General features: G+C 43.5%; 1 protein-coding gene across 1 annotated transcript in view; it reads left to right on the top strand.

The window, feature by feature from the left end:
* The window catches only part of creld2 (cysteine-rich with EGF-like domains 2), a 38837-nt gene that overhangs the window by 7468 nt on the left and 16043 nt on the right, over positions 1–15326 (top strand). The window contains exons 4-6 of the mRNA XM_059987452.1: positions 4089–4199; positions 6513–6604; positions 10518–10694. Of these exons, the coding sequence (XP_059843435.1) occupies positions 4089–4199; positions 6513–6604; positions 10518–10694 (380 nt within the window). The remainder of the gene's footprint in view (positions 1–4088; positions 4200–6512; positions 6605–10517; positions 10695–15326) is intronic.

Genomic DNA, 15326 nt, shown 5'->3' with positions numbered 1-15326 from the left:
AGTCCTGAATGTGCGGCACAGGGTAGCGGTCCGGTGTGGTAGCCTTGTTCAGCCTGCGGTAGTCACCACATGGTCTCTAGCCCCCTGTTGCTTTGGGCACCATGTGCGGGGGGAGGCCCATGGGCTGTCGGACCGCCGGATGATCCCCAATTCCTCCATCCTCTTGAACTCCTCCTTCGCCAGTCGGAGCTTGTCTGGGGGAAGCCGCTGAGCACGGGCGTGGAGGGGTTGTCCCTGGGTCGGGATGTAGTGCTGTACGCCGTGTCGGGGCATGGCCGCCGTGAACTGTGGTGCCAGAACCAATGAGAAATCCGCCAGGACTCTGGTGAAGTCGTTGTCGGACAGCGTGATGGAGTCGAGGTGTGGGGCTGGCAACTGGGCATCTCCCAGGGAGAACATCTGAAAGGTCTCGGCGTGGACCAGTCTCTGCCTCGGCAGGTCGACCAGTAGGCTGTGAGACTGCAAAAAATCCACACCCAGAAGCGGTTGGGCTACGGCGGCCAGTGTGAAGTCCCACGTGAGCCGGCTGGAGCCGAACTGTAGCTGCACCGTACAGGTGCTGTAGGTCCTTACTGTGCTGCCATTCACGGCCCTCAGGGGGGGACCCGGTGCCCTGTTGCGGGTGTCGTAACTCGTCGGAGGTAAGACGCTGATCTTGGCACCGGTGTCAACCAAAAAACGGCGTCCCGACCTCTTGTCCCACACATACAGGAGGCTATCCCGATGGCCAGCCGCCGTAGCCATCAGCAGCGCTGGCCGTGGCGCTTCCCGGGAACTTGCAGGGCTGGCTACAGCGGCGGGCTTCTGCTGGTGGTAGAAGCACCATTGTTCGTTGGGCTCCTCACCCCTACCTCTGGGGTTAGCGGGCTCTGTGGCCGGGCCTGGTCTGGTTTGCTGCTGGGAGTGTGGCCTGGTGATCTGTGCGACGGACGCCCCACTCTCCTTCTTGTCGTTCCACAGCAAGTCAGCCCAGGCTGCCACGTTCCGGGGGTCATTGAAATCCACGTTGGACAGCAGCAGGCGTATGTCCTCGGGCAGCTGCTCCAGGAATGCCTGCTCAAACATGAGGCAGGGTTTGTGTCTGCCGGTCAGAGGCAACATCTCATTCATTAAAGCCGATAGAGGTCTGTCTCCCAAGCCATCCAGGTGCAGTAAACAGGCAGCCCGCTCGCGCCGTGAGAGTCCGAAAGTCCTTATGAGCAGGGCTTTGAATTCCGTGTACTTGCCATCCGCTGGGGGAGACTGTATGAACTCCTCAACCTGGGCCGCTGTGTCCTGGTCGAGGGAGCTCACCACGTAGTGGTAACGTGTGTCCTCTGAGGTTATCTGCCAAACGTGGAATTGGGCTTCTGCTTGCTGGAACCACAGGTGAGGTCGCAGCGTCCAGAAGCTTGGCAGTTTCAATGAAACCGCATGAACAGATGCGGCGTCGTTCATCTCCGGTCCAAATATCGTTTGGACCGTCGGGGTCACCAATTGTAGCGGTGTGCTACACGCAGCACTGAAATAACGACACGGAGTCGGTAAACTGCAGTTAAAGAAGATTTTATTCGACCTTCGCGGCTTCGCTTTAAAGCCTCCCTGATCCCTCCCTCCCCGGGCACGGATGCTGTAGGAGGCACGTACTCACAATCCCCCGCAGGCTTTCCCTTTGTTGGTGAAGCAGACCTGGTGCCCTTTTGGGACTGGCCTTTGTGCCGGCGCGCTATTTGTGAGCCGGTTCGAGTGCGCTAGGAAGTGAGTCGCCACAATGCCAGTTTATTTCAAGTGTAGCAGTTACTTGAAATTGAACCAAAACCCCTGAGACTTAGCACCGAGTTGATACTGTATGATGCCCTCCAAATGACATTCCAAAATTCAAACAAGTATGTTTTATCCTTTTATCATGAAACCAGCAAAGATGAACAATCTTCGAGTGATTTTTTTTCCATTAAAAAAAAATTAGCGATCTAATAAGTCCAGCGGCAGCAGTCAATAAAATAAATCACCCTGTGACCCACAGCCTGTGTCTACCTAGACTAAATTGACCTAAAGGCAGAGCATGATTATGTAACTGTACTCATTCGCTTCGAAGCTCCAACCTGTGTGACAAATTACCTATAATAAAGGCACAACACAAAATATATACAGACAGGAAATAGGCTCCTACTCAAGTATTCAGCAATTTGTAATAGCAACTTTCAGATCAGAGTAAGGGTGTATTAGAGATATCAGCTAGCTACAGGTAGGTAAAGGGTGACATTGGGATGAAAAATATTGTTGTGAGATACAGAAGTTTGCATTGTTGGGGTAGGTCCTGAGTACAGGAAGGTTTTAATGGCCCAATTGTAATAGACACTGTCCTGTGTAAGCCTGGCCTTCAAAGTATTGAGAGCTTGCTCCCTGCACTGCTTCGGAAATATCTCCTCTGAAAGCACATCCGGCCCAATGTAGTTTATTGTCCACATCCTGACTGTTCTTGCACAGACCAGTGTTTTAGTCCGGGACTTGAGTTTATTCTCACTGCCATGAAGTAAACTTTGGCAAATTGATTTAATGTAGATTAAAATAGTGTGTTCTTGTTAATTGAGACCAGTTCATTTTGGCCTAATTAAGCAGCAAAAAGTTTCATGAAAATAGTTTAAAAAGGTATATTTAAAAAATGATGAACCACCATTTAACCGAGTAACAAATTATCTATTTGGATGAAATACAGAACAGATTAGAACACTACCACTACAACTACAGTACTATAAAACTATTATTCCTAATAGTTATCGCTGAAATTCATCCACTGTGCTGTAAGTTGACTGTAAGTTAACAAAATCCGACACCTAGTCTAGTCAAGTCAACTTTTATTGTCATTTTGACCATAACTGCTGGTACAGTGCATAGTAAAAATGAGACAATGTTTTTCAGGACCATGGTTTACATGACACAGTAGAAAAAACTAGACTGAACTAAGTAATAAAAAAAAACAGAGAAAGCTATACTACAGACCTACACTGGACTGCATAAAGTGCACAAAAAACAGTACCGGCATTACAATAAATAATAAACAGGACAGTAGGGCAAGGTGTCAGTCCAGGCTTCGGGTATTGAGGAGTCTGATAGCTTGGGGGAAGAAACCGTTATATAGTCTGGTCGTGAGAGCCCGACTGCTTCGGAGCCTTTTCCTAGATGGCAGGAGGGAGAAGAGATTGTATGAGGGGTGCAAAATACTGTTTCCTTTGAGGATGCAGCGTGTAGTGTAAATGCCCGTGATGGTGGGAAGAGAGACCCCAATGATCTTCTCAGCTGACCTCACTATCCGCTGCAGGGTCTTGCAATCCAAGATGGTGCAATTTCCAAACCAGGCAGTGATGCAGTTGCTCAGGGTGCTCTCAATAAAACCCTGGTAGAATGTGATGAGGATGGGGGGGGTGGGGGTGGGGGGGGGGGAGAAGATTAGTGTAGCTAATGGAATGCCTTTGTACAATGCTTTTGATGATTGCACCCCCCACATCTTCATTTTCATTTTAACATTTAAGATGATTGTCAATACCTTCTAATTCTTTGCAGCTCCTAACTTGTGAAATGTCATTTTCACTCCTGGCCATTTCTGGCATCTCCAAGCCTGAATGCTTGAAACCATAGTGAGAAAAACAGTTCCAAATTCTTACTGCTTATTTCTCACCAGCTGTAAGTTGACAAAAATCACACTTTTTTTTTAAGACACAAGCACACATAACTGACTATATTTAAAATAGTTTGGCCACACAAGTGCCTGGGATTAACAGTACTTAGAAACTGTTCGGCAACAGTCTCCTGTCCCAATTAAATGGAATAGTGTCCCAAATAAATGAAGGAATTGCGGGCTATTTTCTTGATTAGTTTTTGTTCTTTAAAAGTTGGCCCAAATAGGTGGCTGCCCCATTTAGTAAATGGCTCAATTAAATGGAATCCACTGTATGCAAACAAAAGGCTGTTCAATAAAAATGTGATTGTCATAAAAAGCATAACGCATTTAATTATTTTGTCCATATCGATTAAGATCCTTGAATTGTTTAGTAAAATAAGACTTAAGAATTTTCAGTTGTGTGAATAAAGCAGGATTTTTTTTAATTTAGTGAGACTCGTCTTGTTGAAATTATGGAATCGTTGTGTGAGAGTTCTGACTTTGAATGTCATCTCATGGTGGAAACTAATGAAGAGCATATTGAACATTGGTGGTTCACGATGTAAGTGATTTTCTGATTTGCATTTTCTTTGTCTTTCCTACTAAACCTGGAGGATGGTGGGATGGAGATGTGTCTCTACCAAAGGAGGTGTAAGGAACTCCTTCCCTCCGCTAGCCTGCAGGTCACCCTTGAACCCTGCAAGCTAGGAGGATCCTTGCTTGGACCCTGAACCCTCCTGATCAGGGTCACATGAAGCCATGGGAGCAGATGGTGGATGGTCGTATGAGCAGCTGGTGTGTATCAGAAGGTCTGGTTGTATGACCACAGATGCCAGGCTGGCAATCCCTGAAGAGTAGTGATGATGGCTGGTGTCATCTCTCTTGTGAAGACACTGCTCAGAAGGAGACAAAGGCAAACCACTTTACTACTTTTGGAAAAATTTGCCAAGGACAATCATGGTCATGGAACTTGATTGCCCACGTTACATAATGAATGAAAGGATTAGTTCTGAATGGCTTTATGGTGTATTCTCGTGATAGAACTCCTGATTTTTGTAACTCCTGTGCAGGTGTTTGATCTGGCCAGATCCTTGCATTTACCACCACCACTTGCACCCACCCTGTGTTTAAAAGTCACCTGGATAAGTACATGAATAGGAAAGGTTGAGAGGGATATGAGCCAATTGAAGGCAAATAGGATTATCTTAAGCACCACAGAAAATACTGGAGTAAGTCAGCAAGTCAGGCAGCATCTTTTAGAAATGAATAAGCAGTTAACGTTCTCTAAGGCCGGAAAGCAAGGGGGAAGATGCCAGAATAAAAAAGTGTGAGGGAAAGGAGAATAGTTAGAAGGAGATGGGTGGTGGAAAAGGGGTGAAGAAGAAGCAATCTGATGGGATGATGGAGTGGACCATGGGGGAAAGGAAAGGAAAGGAGGAAGGGACCTGGGGGAAGTGATAGGCAGGTGAGAAAAGGTAAAATGCTAGAATGGGGAATAGAGGAGGGGGGGGGGGGAAGGGGAAAACACTTGGTTGCAAATCTTAGTGAACATAGATGTTTTGGGCCCAAGGGCCAGTTTCTGTGCTCTATTACACTATGACTCTATCCCTAAGTTACATTTCTTAGAAATAGCTGCAGCCATTCTGTGAAGTATGAGCACTCCACAAGCTGTGGCTTGATCTCAGTGTTAGATCTTGAGGCTTTGCCAGAGACCACATCCCCAAACAATACCCTCACAGTTAACGAAAAAAGTCTTCAACTTTTTCTAAATGTCTCCAGGAATTCAAATTTATTACCTGAAGCCATGAGCTGTATTCAGTTTAGATTATCCACCCAGTTTGGTGCAGAACTGAGGGTGGGTGTGTTGGCATCCAGTGTGCTGCACGGTAACTGAAATGCTCCCCCGAGTATAGTCTTTGTTGCCAAGCAGCTAGAATTTTCTTTTATATAATGCTAATATAATAAACGTATCACAACTTTTACTTTGAAACATTTTAGAGCTTCAACGTATTTAAGTTGTCAGTGTTTTAATTTTCATTCTAAATATTTTTATCTGGTTGTTGGTTCACTTATTGAAAAATGAGCACAGAGTAAGCCCTTCAAGCTACCCCCAATTTAATCCTGGACCAATTACGGGACAATTCACAATGACCAATGTATCTACCTTTGAACCAGTATGTCTTTGGACTGTGGGAGGAAACCAGAGCACCCAGAGGAAATCCACGTGGTCACGCAGTGAGTGTACATATTCGGCTGGAATTGACCCTGTGTCAGATGTACTGTAAATTGTTCTGCTAACCACTACACTACTGTGCTGCTAATAGTATGCATGTTGCAGAAAAAAAACATTTAAAATGCTGTGCAGTTTTCAGGCCATATAAATAAATTTCCTCCTCAGACCAATGGTTGGTCCGCACAGCTATTTATTAAAAAAAATTAGAGGGAACATTACTGGCATCTAACCTGAGCCCTTTCTTGCATTATGTCAAACAGGCATAAAAATTGGGAATATGCTGATCTGCACACCTGAAGTTGCTGGCTCATTCCTGTCCATTGCTGTAACAAAAACAAAATCTAGTGATTCTTGCAAGTGCACTTTTGTTTTAAATACAAAATGTGAAAATGAGAAATGTGGCGTGCATTTGAACGGGCTAAACAAGCAGGTTTCAAAGATAAACTGTATTTGCTGTTGAAACAAAAACACCCACTGCCCTATGAGAAAGAGTGAAAGAGATTGACAATTTGTCCCTAAAGACTATTCATTGTTATAGCGTGCCCAATGGTTCTGAGATGTATTATTCTATCAGAGTGATCAATTTACATTTCAATCAGATTTTGATACTTACTCATTCGAATTACTTTTTCTTCATCATAGGCAGAAAGAACATTCTGATTTCTTCCACTGGTTCTGTGTGGACACAATTAAAGTGTGCTGTCCGGCTGGAAGCTTTGGTGTAGACTGTGTTGGTATGTAATGAACGGATATAATTGCATTTTCTGATGACTTGACTCGCAGGTGTTGTAATTGTGATTATAACATTTACACTTTCTAAGATTTAAAAAAAATCTGCGTGAATTTGACAAAATATTTAAAGCAAAACACACAAAACGCTGGCGGTATCCGCCAGCCTGAGAACTAATGAAGCGTCTCAGCCCGAAATGTCGACTGTTTACTCTTTTCCATAGATACTGCCTGGACTGCTGAGATTTCCAGCATCTGCTGTTTTTCTTCTGCTGATGACAGTATCTTTGTTTCGAATGTACCATTTTCTTGCGCTTGTGTAGTTTAGGAATCCTTTTGCTTAATAACATTCTTGGAACTGCTTTAAGTAAGTACTTTGAGGATAGGTCAAGGGGAACTAGTGACCCAGGTTTAATGTCACCCCCATTTGTCAAAGCTTATGCAGCAGCAGTACATTGCAATACATAATAAAAACTAAATTACAGTAAGTTTAAAGTAAATTTATTATCAAAGTACATGCCTGTCACAGTATACAGCACTTTCCTGTGGGCATACACAGCAAATCTGCAGAATAGTAATTACAGCAGGATCAATGAAAGATTAACCAGTGTGCAGAAGATGACAAACTGTGCAAATGCAAATAACTAACAAGAACATGAGATGGTTGTTAAAGTGAGAGCATTGGTTGTGGAAATTAATTTTTTTTTCTGGTTGATGGAATGGGAGGGAGCACTTTCACTAAGTGCATTTCTTGCACCCACATTCACAGGCACACACTTGCGCACAAACGTTGCCTTAACATTCTGCTGTTGTCGCACTGAGTGTATGCACGTCGATGTCTTTTCCCAGGTCTAATTTCATAATTCACCCATGCCTTCCCTTTGCGTTGCTACATACATTGAGAGTCAGACACCAACGTTTAATTTAATTTCATCTTCATTTCTGGTTAAGTGTGCAATCGTGCTGAACGTTCTGCTGTTTCACACTGTAGTTTTCCGGCAGTCCTGTGGCATCCACTGAATGATAAACTGATCTGATGTTCTCTGGTTGGTTTATGGTGCCTTTCCTGCCCTACACGCTGGAATATTCCAGATCTTTACTACTGGGCGTGGGTATATGTTGTTTGCATTGTGTATTTAAGGTAATACTTCTGTTGACTTCGTAATATGATTGCAGCTACATTGTGGGCTGCATCATATGCTGATTCGTGTGTAATCATAAGTAAACTCTGTCGATAATTAAAGATGGTATGTCCAGTGAAAGGAACTCATCCCCCTCTCTGAGTGAGAGAGATTGGGGCCAGGAGTTCACACTTGACAAGAATAAAGTACAGGGTTATTATTGTAGATAACTTTTTGTATTTATTGGCATTTTTCTTTCCACTATTTTCACTGATTTTTGTAAGCTTGATTTTAACACACCTAATAAATAACCTTGCGCTAAAGTGCTAAATGATGCCAGCCATTTTTCCCTTTGGTAAAATTAAAGGTCTTAACCCACATTTTAATTACTGTAACACTAATGTAACTAAACTACCTCAGCAATTAGTGCTTGGATCCAGCTGTTCGCATCTCATGTCAACAATTTGATTGAGGGAGCAAAGTGCTACGTTCCATATTGATGATATAGAACTGGGTCTATTTGTACGTGGGGAGGAGAAAGCATATAAAGAGATCTCAAGGAGCTGTAGACTGTGATCATGCTAAGTGATGTAATTTAAGATTATGAGGGGAGTTGACGGCAGATGCTGAGAGGGTGTCTCCTAGTGAGATTATCTAAAATAGGGGTTCCCAACCTTTAATATGCTCCGCACCAATAGCATTATGCAAGGGATCTGTAGACCCCAGGTTGGGAACTTGTGATCTAGGACTGAGTCATACAGTGTCTATAAAACATTCACCCCCTTCAGAAGTTTTCATGTTTTATTGTTTTACATTGTTGAATCACAGTGGATTGTTAGGTTTTTATTTTGACACTGATCAGCAGAAAAGAACTCTTCCGTGTCAAAGTGAAAACAGATTCTACAAAGTGATCTAAATGAATTAAAAATATAAAACACAGAGCTACACAGGAATGGCTTAGAAACAACAAAGCTAATGGCCTGAAGTGGCTAATTCAGAGTCCAGACCTCAATCCAATTGAGAGTTTGCGTCTGGACTTAAAAGGACTGTTCATTCATGATCCCCATGCAATCTGTCAGAGCTCGACCAGTTTTGTAAAGAAGAATGGGGAAAAATTGCAGTGTTCTGTGGTGCAAAGCTGATAGAGACCCATCTACAGGCTCAAGGCTGTAATTGCTACCAAAGGTACGCCTACTAATACTGAGCAATCAATTATTTTGTGTATTGCATTTGTAATTAATTTAGATCGCTTTGTAGAGATTTGTTTTCACTTTGACACCAAAGAGTCTTTTTCTGTTGATCATTGTCAAAAAAAGCCAAACTAAATCCACTGTGATTCAATGTTGTAAACCAATAAAACATGAAAACTTCTTGGGGGGGAGTAAATACTTTTTATAGACACTAACTCATGTTATACCTGTTAGCTTTGAGATGAAGTGAAATATTTTTTCCTAGGAGATGTGAATCTATGCATGTCATTTCCCCAGAATATCAGCTGTTATTTGAGAAATCGTGGTAAACTACGGTTTTGCCCAAATGCATGAGTGTCATTGTTTTTCTGGTAATAGCTACAAAGTCGGTGGTTGCTTGTGATTTTGGTGTTTAGGTGTTCAATGTTTGTTTCCTAGCCTTCCGAATAGTTGTACAGATAAGTTTGGTTGCATCCATTCAAATTTATTGTCATTCACCCAGGAAACAACTTTTCTCGGACCAGTGTGCAAGACACTGCAAATAGTCATATACAGCAAACAAAATACTTAAAGCCATAATATGAACAGAAAAAATGGTGTATTGTGTTCATATTTTCTGAGATGTAAAGTACGTGTATTGTATGTAACTTGTAGTGAACTATACAACAGTGCGGAGGGTGGGGCATGTGTCTCTAACAAAGAAGGTGTAAGGCACTCTATCCCCTCTGCTAGCCTGCAGGTCACCCCTGGGTAAGGAGTAGCACCTAACCCCCCCCCCCAACCCCCACCCCCCAAATCAGGGTCATGTGAAGCCATGGGAACAGGTGCATATCACAAGTCACATGATCTGGTTATGCGACCACTGACGCCGGGCAGACACACTCTGAAGAGCAGTGAGACTGGCTGGGATCACCTGTCTTGTAAAGACACTGCCGAGAAGAAGGCAATGGCAAACCACATCCACAGTGATGCAGCACAGGGTAGACCCTTTCAGTCATTTGAGCCATGCTGCCCCAGCAATCCCTGACAAGTCTAATTAACTCTAACCTGGTAATGAGGTAATTTACAATCAGCAGTTAACCTAGCCGGTGTATCTTAGGACTGTGGGAGGAGACCAGATCACTGGGGAAAACCCATGAATTCCACTGGGAGGACGTGCAGAGACCCCTTACAGATGGCGCTGGAATTGACATCCGGAATGCCCGCACTGTAATAGTGTTACACTAGCCACTGTTAATGTCACTGGCAAATTATCTGCCAGCCTCTGAGTCATTAATACAAATCACAAATGTGTCTTTTTGTGTTCATACAGATTTCAGTTAGGATAACACTGACAACGCAGGAACTCGGCATTGGTGTGAATGACAGTAACCTGTATTCCACTTTGAGATTCCTTAATGATGGCTGCTGCATGTGGGCACACTTGTTGGGATGAAATCGTATCCATTGCCACTAATCCTTCTGTGACCATGTAAATTTGCCAATATTCTAAGTAATTACAGTTGGGCACTGCATCCTCACTAACTTTTTGGAGGATACTAATCTTTAGGTCAGTGATTGTTTTGCCTAAGTGACAGCTTGTGAACAGTAATGGTGTGTGATTTCAGGGTGTCCTGGTGGGATGGACAGGCCCTGCAGTGGGCACGGTACCTGTAATGGTGATGGTACGCGGACTGGCGATGGCTCGTGCAGCTGCACGAAGGAGTACAAGGGAGCAGAGTGTCTGGACTGTGCTGATGGCTACTACACTGAATTCCGGAATGAAACCGATTCGCTCTGCACAGGTAAACTTTCTTTTGTGTATTCCTGGAATGATTGTCCGAAACTGCATCGCAGTTCACTTTTTTGATATTTTACCAGTTGATCAAACAGGTAGGCACAGACAATTCATAGAAAATGAGGTTCCTTGTGTATAAATGGAATCGTGACCAGTTAATTTGCTGAAGTGGCCTGATTGATATAAGCTTGTTTTTATAATTTAAAAAAATTGGAACTGTAATCTTAAAGCCGGGGTTCCCAACCTGTAGTGAGCAAACCAAGGAAAACCAAAACCGAAACAATTGCCGCTGCCGGTGACCCGACGGATTTGTTATACTTGTATGATGTACCCCCACTCTAACAATGATTGGTCAAAATGACAAGGAGATGTATTCGATCCTTTATTAGGAATTGGCAAACATACAATCTTGAAGTACTGAAACTTAAGCGTATCCAAATATAAGCTAAGTGTTATTGTGCCGGCATCAAAAGATATGACCTCCACCGGTCCCCAGCAACTGTAAACTGCAGTGAACAAAGCAAGAAGATGTAACTTATTCCCTTTGCTTTTACTACGCCCCCCCACTTGTGTTACCCTGATAAATGATCAACACAATACAATTCAAAAAGCAACACACACACAATGCTGCTGGATCACAACAGGCCAGGCTGCATCTATAGGGAGAAGCACTGTCGACGTTTCAGGCCGAGACCCTTTATTTTTCTAAGCTCCATGTACCTATCAAAAAGTCTCTTAAAAGACCCCAATGTATCCACCTCCACCACAGTTGCCGGCAGCCCATTCCACGCACTCATCGTTCTCTGAGTAAAAAAAAAGTTACCCCTGACATCTCCTCTGTACCTATTCCCCAGCTCCTTAAACCTGTATCCTCTTGTGGCAATCATTTCAGCCCTGGGAAAAAGTCTCTGACTATCCACATGATCAATGCCTCTCATCATCTTATAAACCTCTATCGGGTCACCTTTCATCCTCCGTTGCTCCAAGGAGAAAAGGCCAAGTTCACTCAACCTATTCTCATAAGGCATGCTCCCCAAACCAGGCAACATCCTTGTAAATCTCCACTGCACCCTTTCTATGGTTTCCACATCCTTAATGAAGTGAAGTGACCAGATCTGAGCACAGTACTCCAAGTGGGGTCTGACCAGGGTCCTATATAGCTGCAATATTACCTCTTGGCTCCTAAATTCAATTCCACGATTGATGAAGGCTGATACACCGTATGCCTTCTTAACCACAGAGTCAACCTGCGCAGCTGCTTTGAGTGTCCTATGGACTCGGACCCCAAGATCCCTCTGATCCTCCACACTGCCAAGTGTCTTACCATTAATACTATATTCTGCTATCATATTTTACCTACCAAAATGAATCACTTCACACTTAACTGGGTTCCACTCCATCTGCCACTTCTTAGCACACTTTTGCATCTTGTCAATGTCCCGCTGTAACCTCCACACTATCCACAACAGCTCCAACCTTTGTGTCATCAGCAAACTTACTAACCCATCCCTCCACTTCCTCATAAAGGTTATTTATAAAAATCACGGAGTAAGGTTCCCAGAACAGATCCCTGAGGCACACCACTGGCGACCGGCCTCCATGCAGAATATGACCCATTTACAACCACTCTTTGCCTTCTGTGGGCAAGCCAGTTCTGGATCCACAAAGCAAGGTCCCCTTGGATCCCATGTCTCCTTACTTTCTCAATAAGCCTTGCTTGGGGTATCTAATGAAATGCCTTGCTGAAATCCATATACACTAAATCTACTGCTCTACCTTCATCAATGTGTTTAGTCACATCCTCAGAAAGTTCTATCAGGCTTGTAAGGCATGATCTGCCCTTGACAAAGCCATGCTGACTATTCCTAATCACATTATACCTCTCCAAATTTTCATAAATCTTACCTCTCGGGATCCTCTCTATCAACTTACCAACCACTGAAGTAAGACTCACTGGTCTATAATTTCTTGAGCTATCTCTACTCCCTTTCTTGAATAAGAGAACAACATCCACAACCCTCCAATCCTTCGGAACTTCTTCCGTCCCCATTGATGATGCAAAGATTATCGCCAGAGGCTCAGCAGTCTCCTCCCTCGCTTTTCACAGTAGCCTGGGGTACATTCCATCCGGTCCCAGCGACTTATTCAACTTGATGCTTTCTAAGAGTTCCAACATATCCTCTTTCTTAATATCTACATGCTCAAGCTTTTCAGTCTGCTGCAAGTCAGTACTACAATCACTAAGATCCTTTACCATAGCGAAAACTGAAGTAAAGTATTCATTAAGTACCTCTGCTTTTTCCTCTGGTTCCATGCACACATCCTCAATGTCACACTTGATAGGTGCTATTCTTTCATGTCTTATCCCCTTGCCCTTCACATACTTGTAGAATGCCTTGGGGGTTTTCCTTCATCCTGCCCACCAAGGCCTTCTCATGGCTCCTTCTGGTTCTCCTAATTTCCTTTTTAAGCTTCTTCCTGTTGGCCTTACTATCAACTAGATCTCTAACATTACCTAGCTCTCTGACTCTTTTGTAAGCTTTTCTTCTTGACTAGATTTATTACAGCCTTTGTACACCACAATTCCTGTACCCTTCCATTAATTCCCTGTCTCATTGGGACACATCTATGCAGAACTCCACACAAATATCCCCCAAACATTTGCCACATTTCTTTCGTACTTTTCCCTTAAATCTGTTTCCAATTTAAGCTTTCAATTTCCTGCCTGATAGCTTCATAATGCCCCTTACTCCAATTAGATGTTTTTCTGACTTGTCTGTTCCCATCTCTCTCCAATGCTATTGTAAAGGAGATAGAATTATGATCACTATCTCCAAAATGCTCTCCCACTGAGATCTGACACCTGACCAGGTTCATTTCCCAATACCAAATCAAGTACAGTCTCTTCTCTTGTAGGCTTATCTACATATGGTGTCAAGAAACCTTCCTGAACACACCTAACAAACTCCACTCCATCTAAACCCCTTGCTCTAGGGAGATGCCTGTCAATATTTGGGAAATTAAAATCTCCCATCATGATAATAGATGTTGTTGTTATTATACCTTTCCAGGATCTGTTTCCCTGTTTGCTCCTCGATCCCTTTTACTATTGGGCAGCCTATTTATATTTATATATATATATATATATATATGTAAAAAAAACACCCACTAAAGTTATTGATCCCTTCCTGTTCCTAACCTCCACCCACAGAGACTCTGTAGACAAACCCTCCATGACATCCACCCTCTGCAGCAATGGCACTATCTCTGATCAACAGTGCCACGCCCCCACCTCTTTTCCCTCCCTCCCTCCCTGTCCTTGCTGAAACATCTAAAACCCGGCACTTGAAGTAACCATTCCTGTCCCTGAGCCATCCAAGTCTCTGTAATGGCCACCACATCATAGCTCTAAGCTCATCCTCTTTGTTCACAGTACTCCTTGCGTTAAAATAGACACATCTCAAACCTCTGGTCTGAGCGCGTCCCTTTTCTATCACCTGCCCATCCTCCGTCACACACAGTCTCCAAGCTTTCTCTATTTGTGAGCCAACCGCCTCTTCCCTAGTCTCTTGTGTTGGGTTTCCACTCCCCAACAATTCTATTTAATGTCTAATAACATTTTAAGCAAGATTACTTTTTTATTTCCATTGTTTACAGTTAGTCCCCTAAAATGATAAAATGGGCATTTGACCTCAATCTTCCTCATTGTAGCCTTGCTTCTTGCTGTCCACCTAGCACAATTTTTCTGTAATGCTTTTTATTCTGCAATCACTCCCACCACTGTGCAAAAGTCTAATTACCTGTTCAAATACTTTAAATAAATTAAATAAATAAATAAAAATAATTCTTGTCCTCTATCACTACTTTAAGTCAACTCGGAGGAAGATGCCCTGGTGAGGTAAGTTGCTTTTACCGTCACATCCTGAGGTAACCAACCTGTTTTGTTTGCTGTCCGTGCAAATAATCTGATGATAATAGTGCATTGAGGTTCTCCAAGGGAAAACAATAACAAGGCAGAATAAAAGATATTATAAAAGAACTGTGGTCAGGTAGACGATAAGATGCAAGGCTATAACAAGGGAAATTGCAAGGTCAAATGGCCATTTTTATCATGTTGGGGGACTACCCTATACTCCTGTAACAGCAAATGGGAGCTGCCCTTGCGCCTGGAGGAACGTGCTCTCGGGCTCTTCCTGGCTGTTGGTCTCAGTGAAGATCTCATCTGTCCATTCTGTCAGAGTTGACTTTGCATGCCAGGATGGGCGTGGTCCTATTTTACTGGGGTATGAGGCCACCAGCTGCCCTCACCTGGTTTATCTTGCCCGCCAAATCAGTGTACCAGGCTGCTGTTGCGTGCAAACAGCTACTTGGAGCCACAGGTGAGAGTCGAGTGCCCGGTGGGGACAGAAGGTGAGTGAGAGGCCCCAGAGTAGAAATGACAAGCCCTTTGACCAGAGGTGCTGCCCCTCATTGGACACCCCATGGCACACATACAGACACACACCATGAGTTAGCATGGGCTGAAGGGGCTGCATTCTGTTCTGTACAATTCTAAGAGCTTTGGGAATACATTTCCATGTTTGAGGCTAGAAATTACAGAATCAAAATACAAAATGAAATGTCTTCCTTTCCAGTCAAT

This window comes from Hypanus sabinus, chromosome 13 (assembly GCF_030144855.1).
Source record: "Hypanus sabinus isolate sHypSab1 chromosome 13, sHypSab1.hap1, whole genome shotgun sequence".
Lineage (NCBI taxonomy): Eukaryota > Metazoa > Chordata > Chondrichthyes > Myliobatiformes > Dasyatidae > Hypanus > Hypanus sabinus.
Note: the sequence above shows the minus strand (reverse complement) of the source record. Positions and strands in the feature narration are given on the sequence as shown.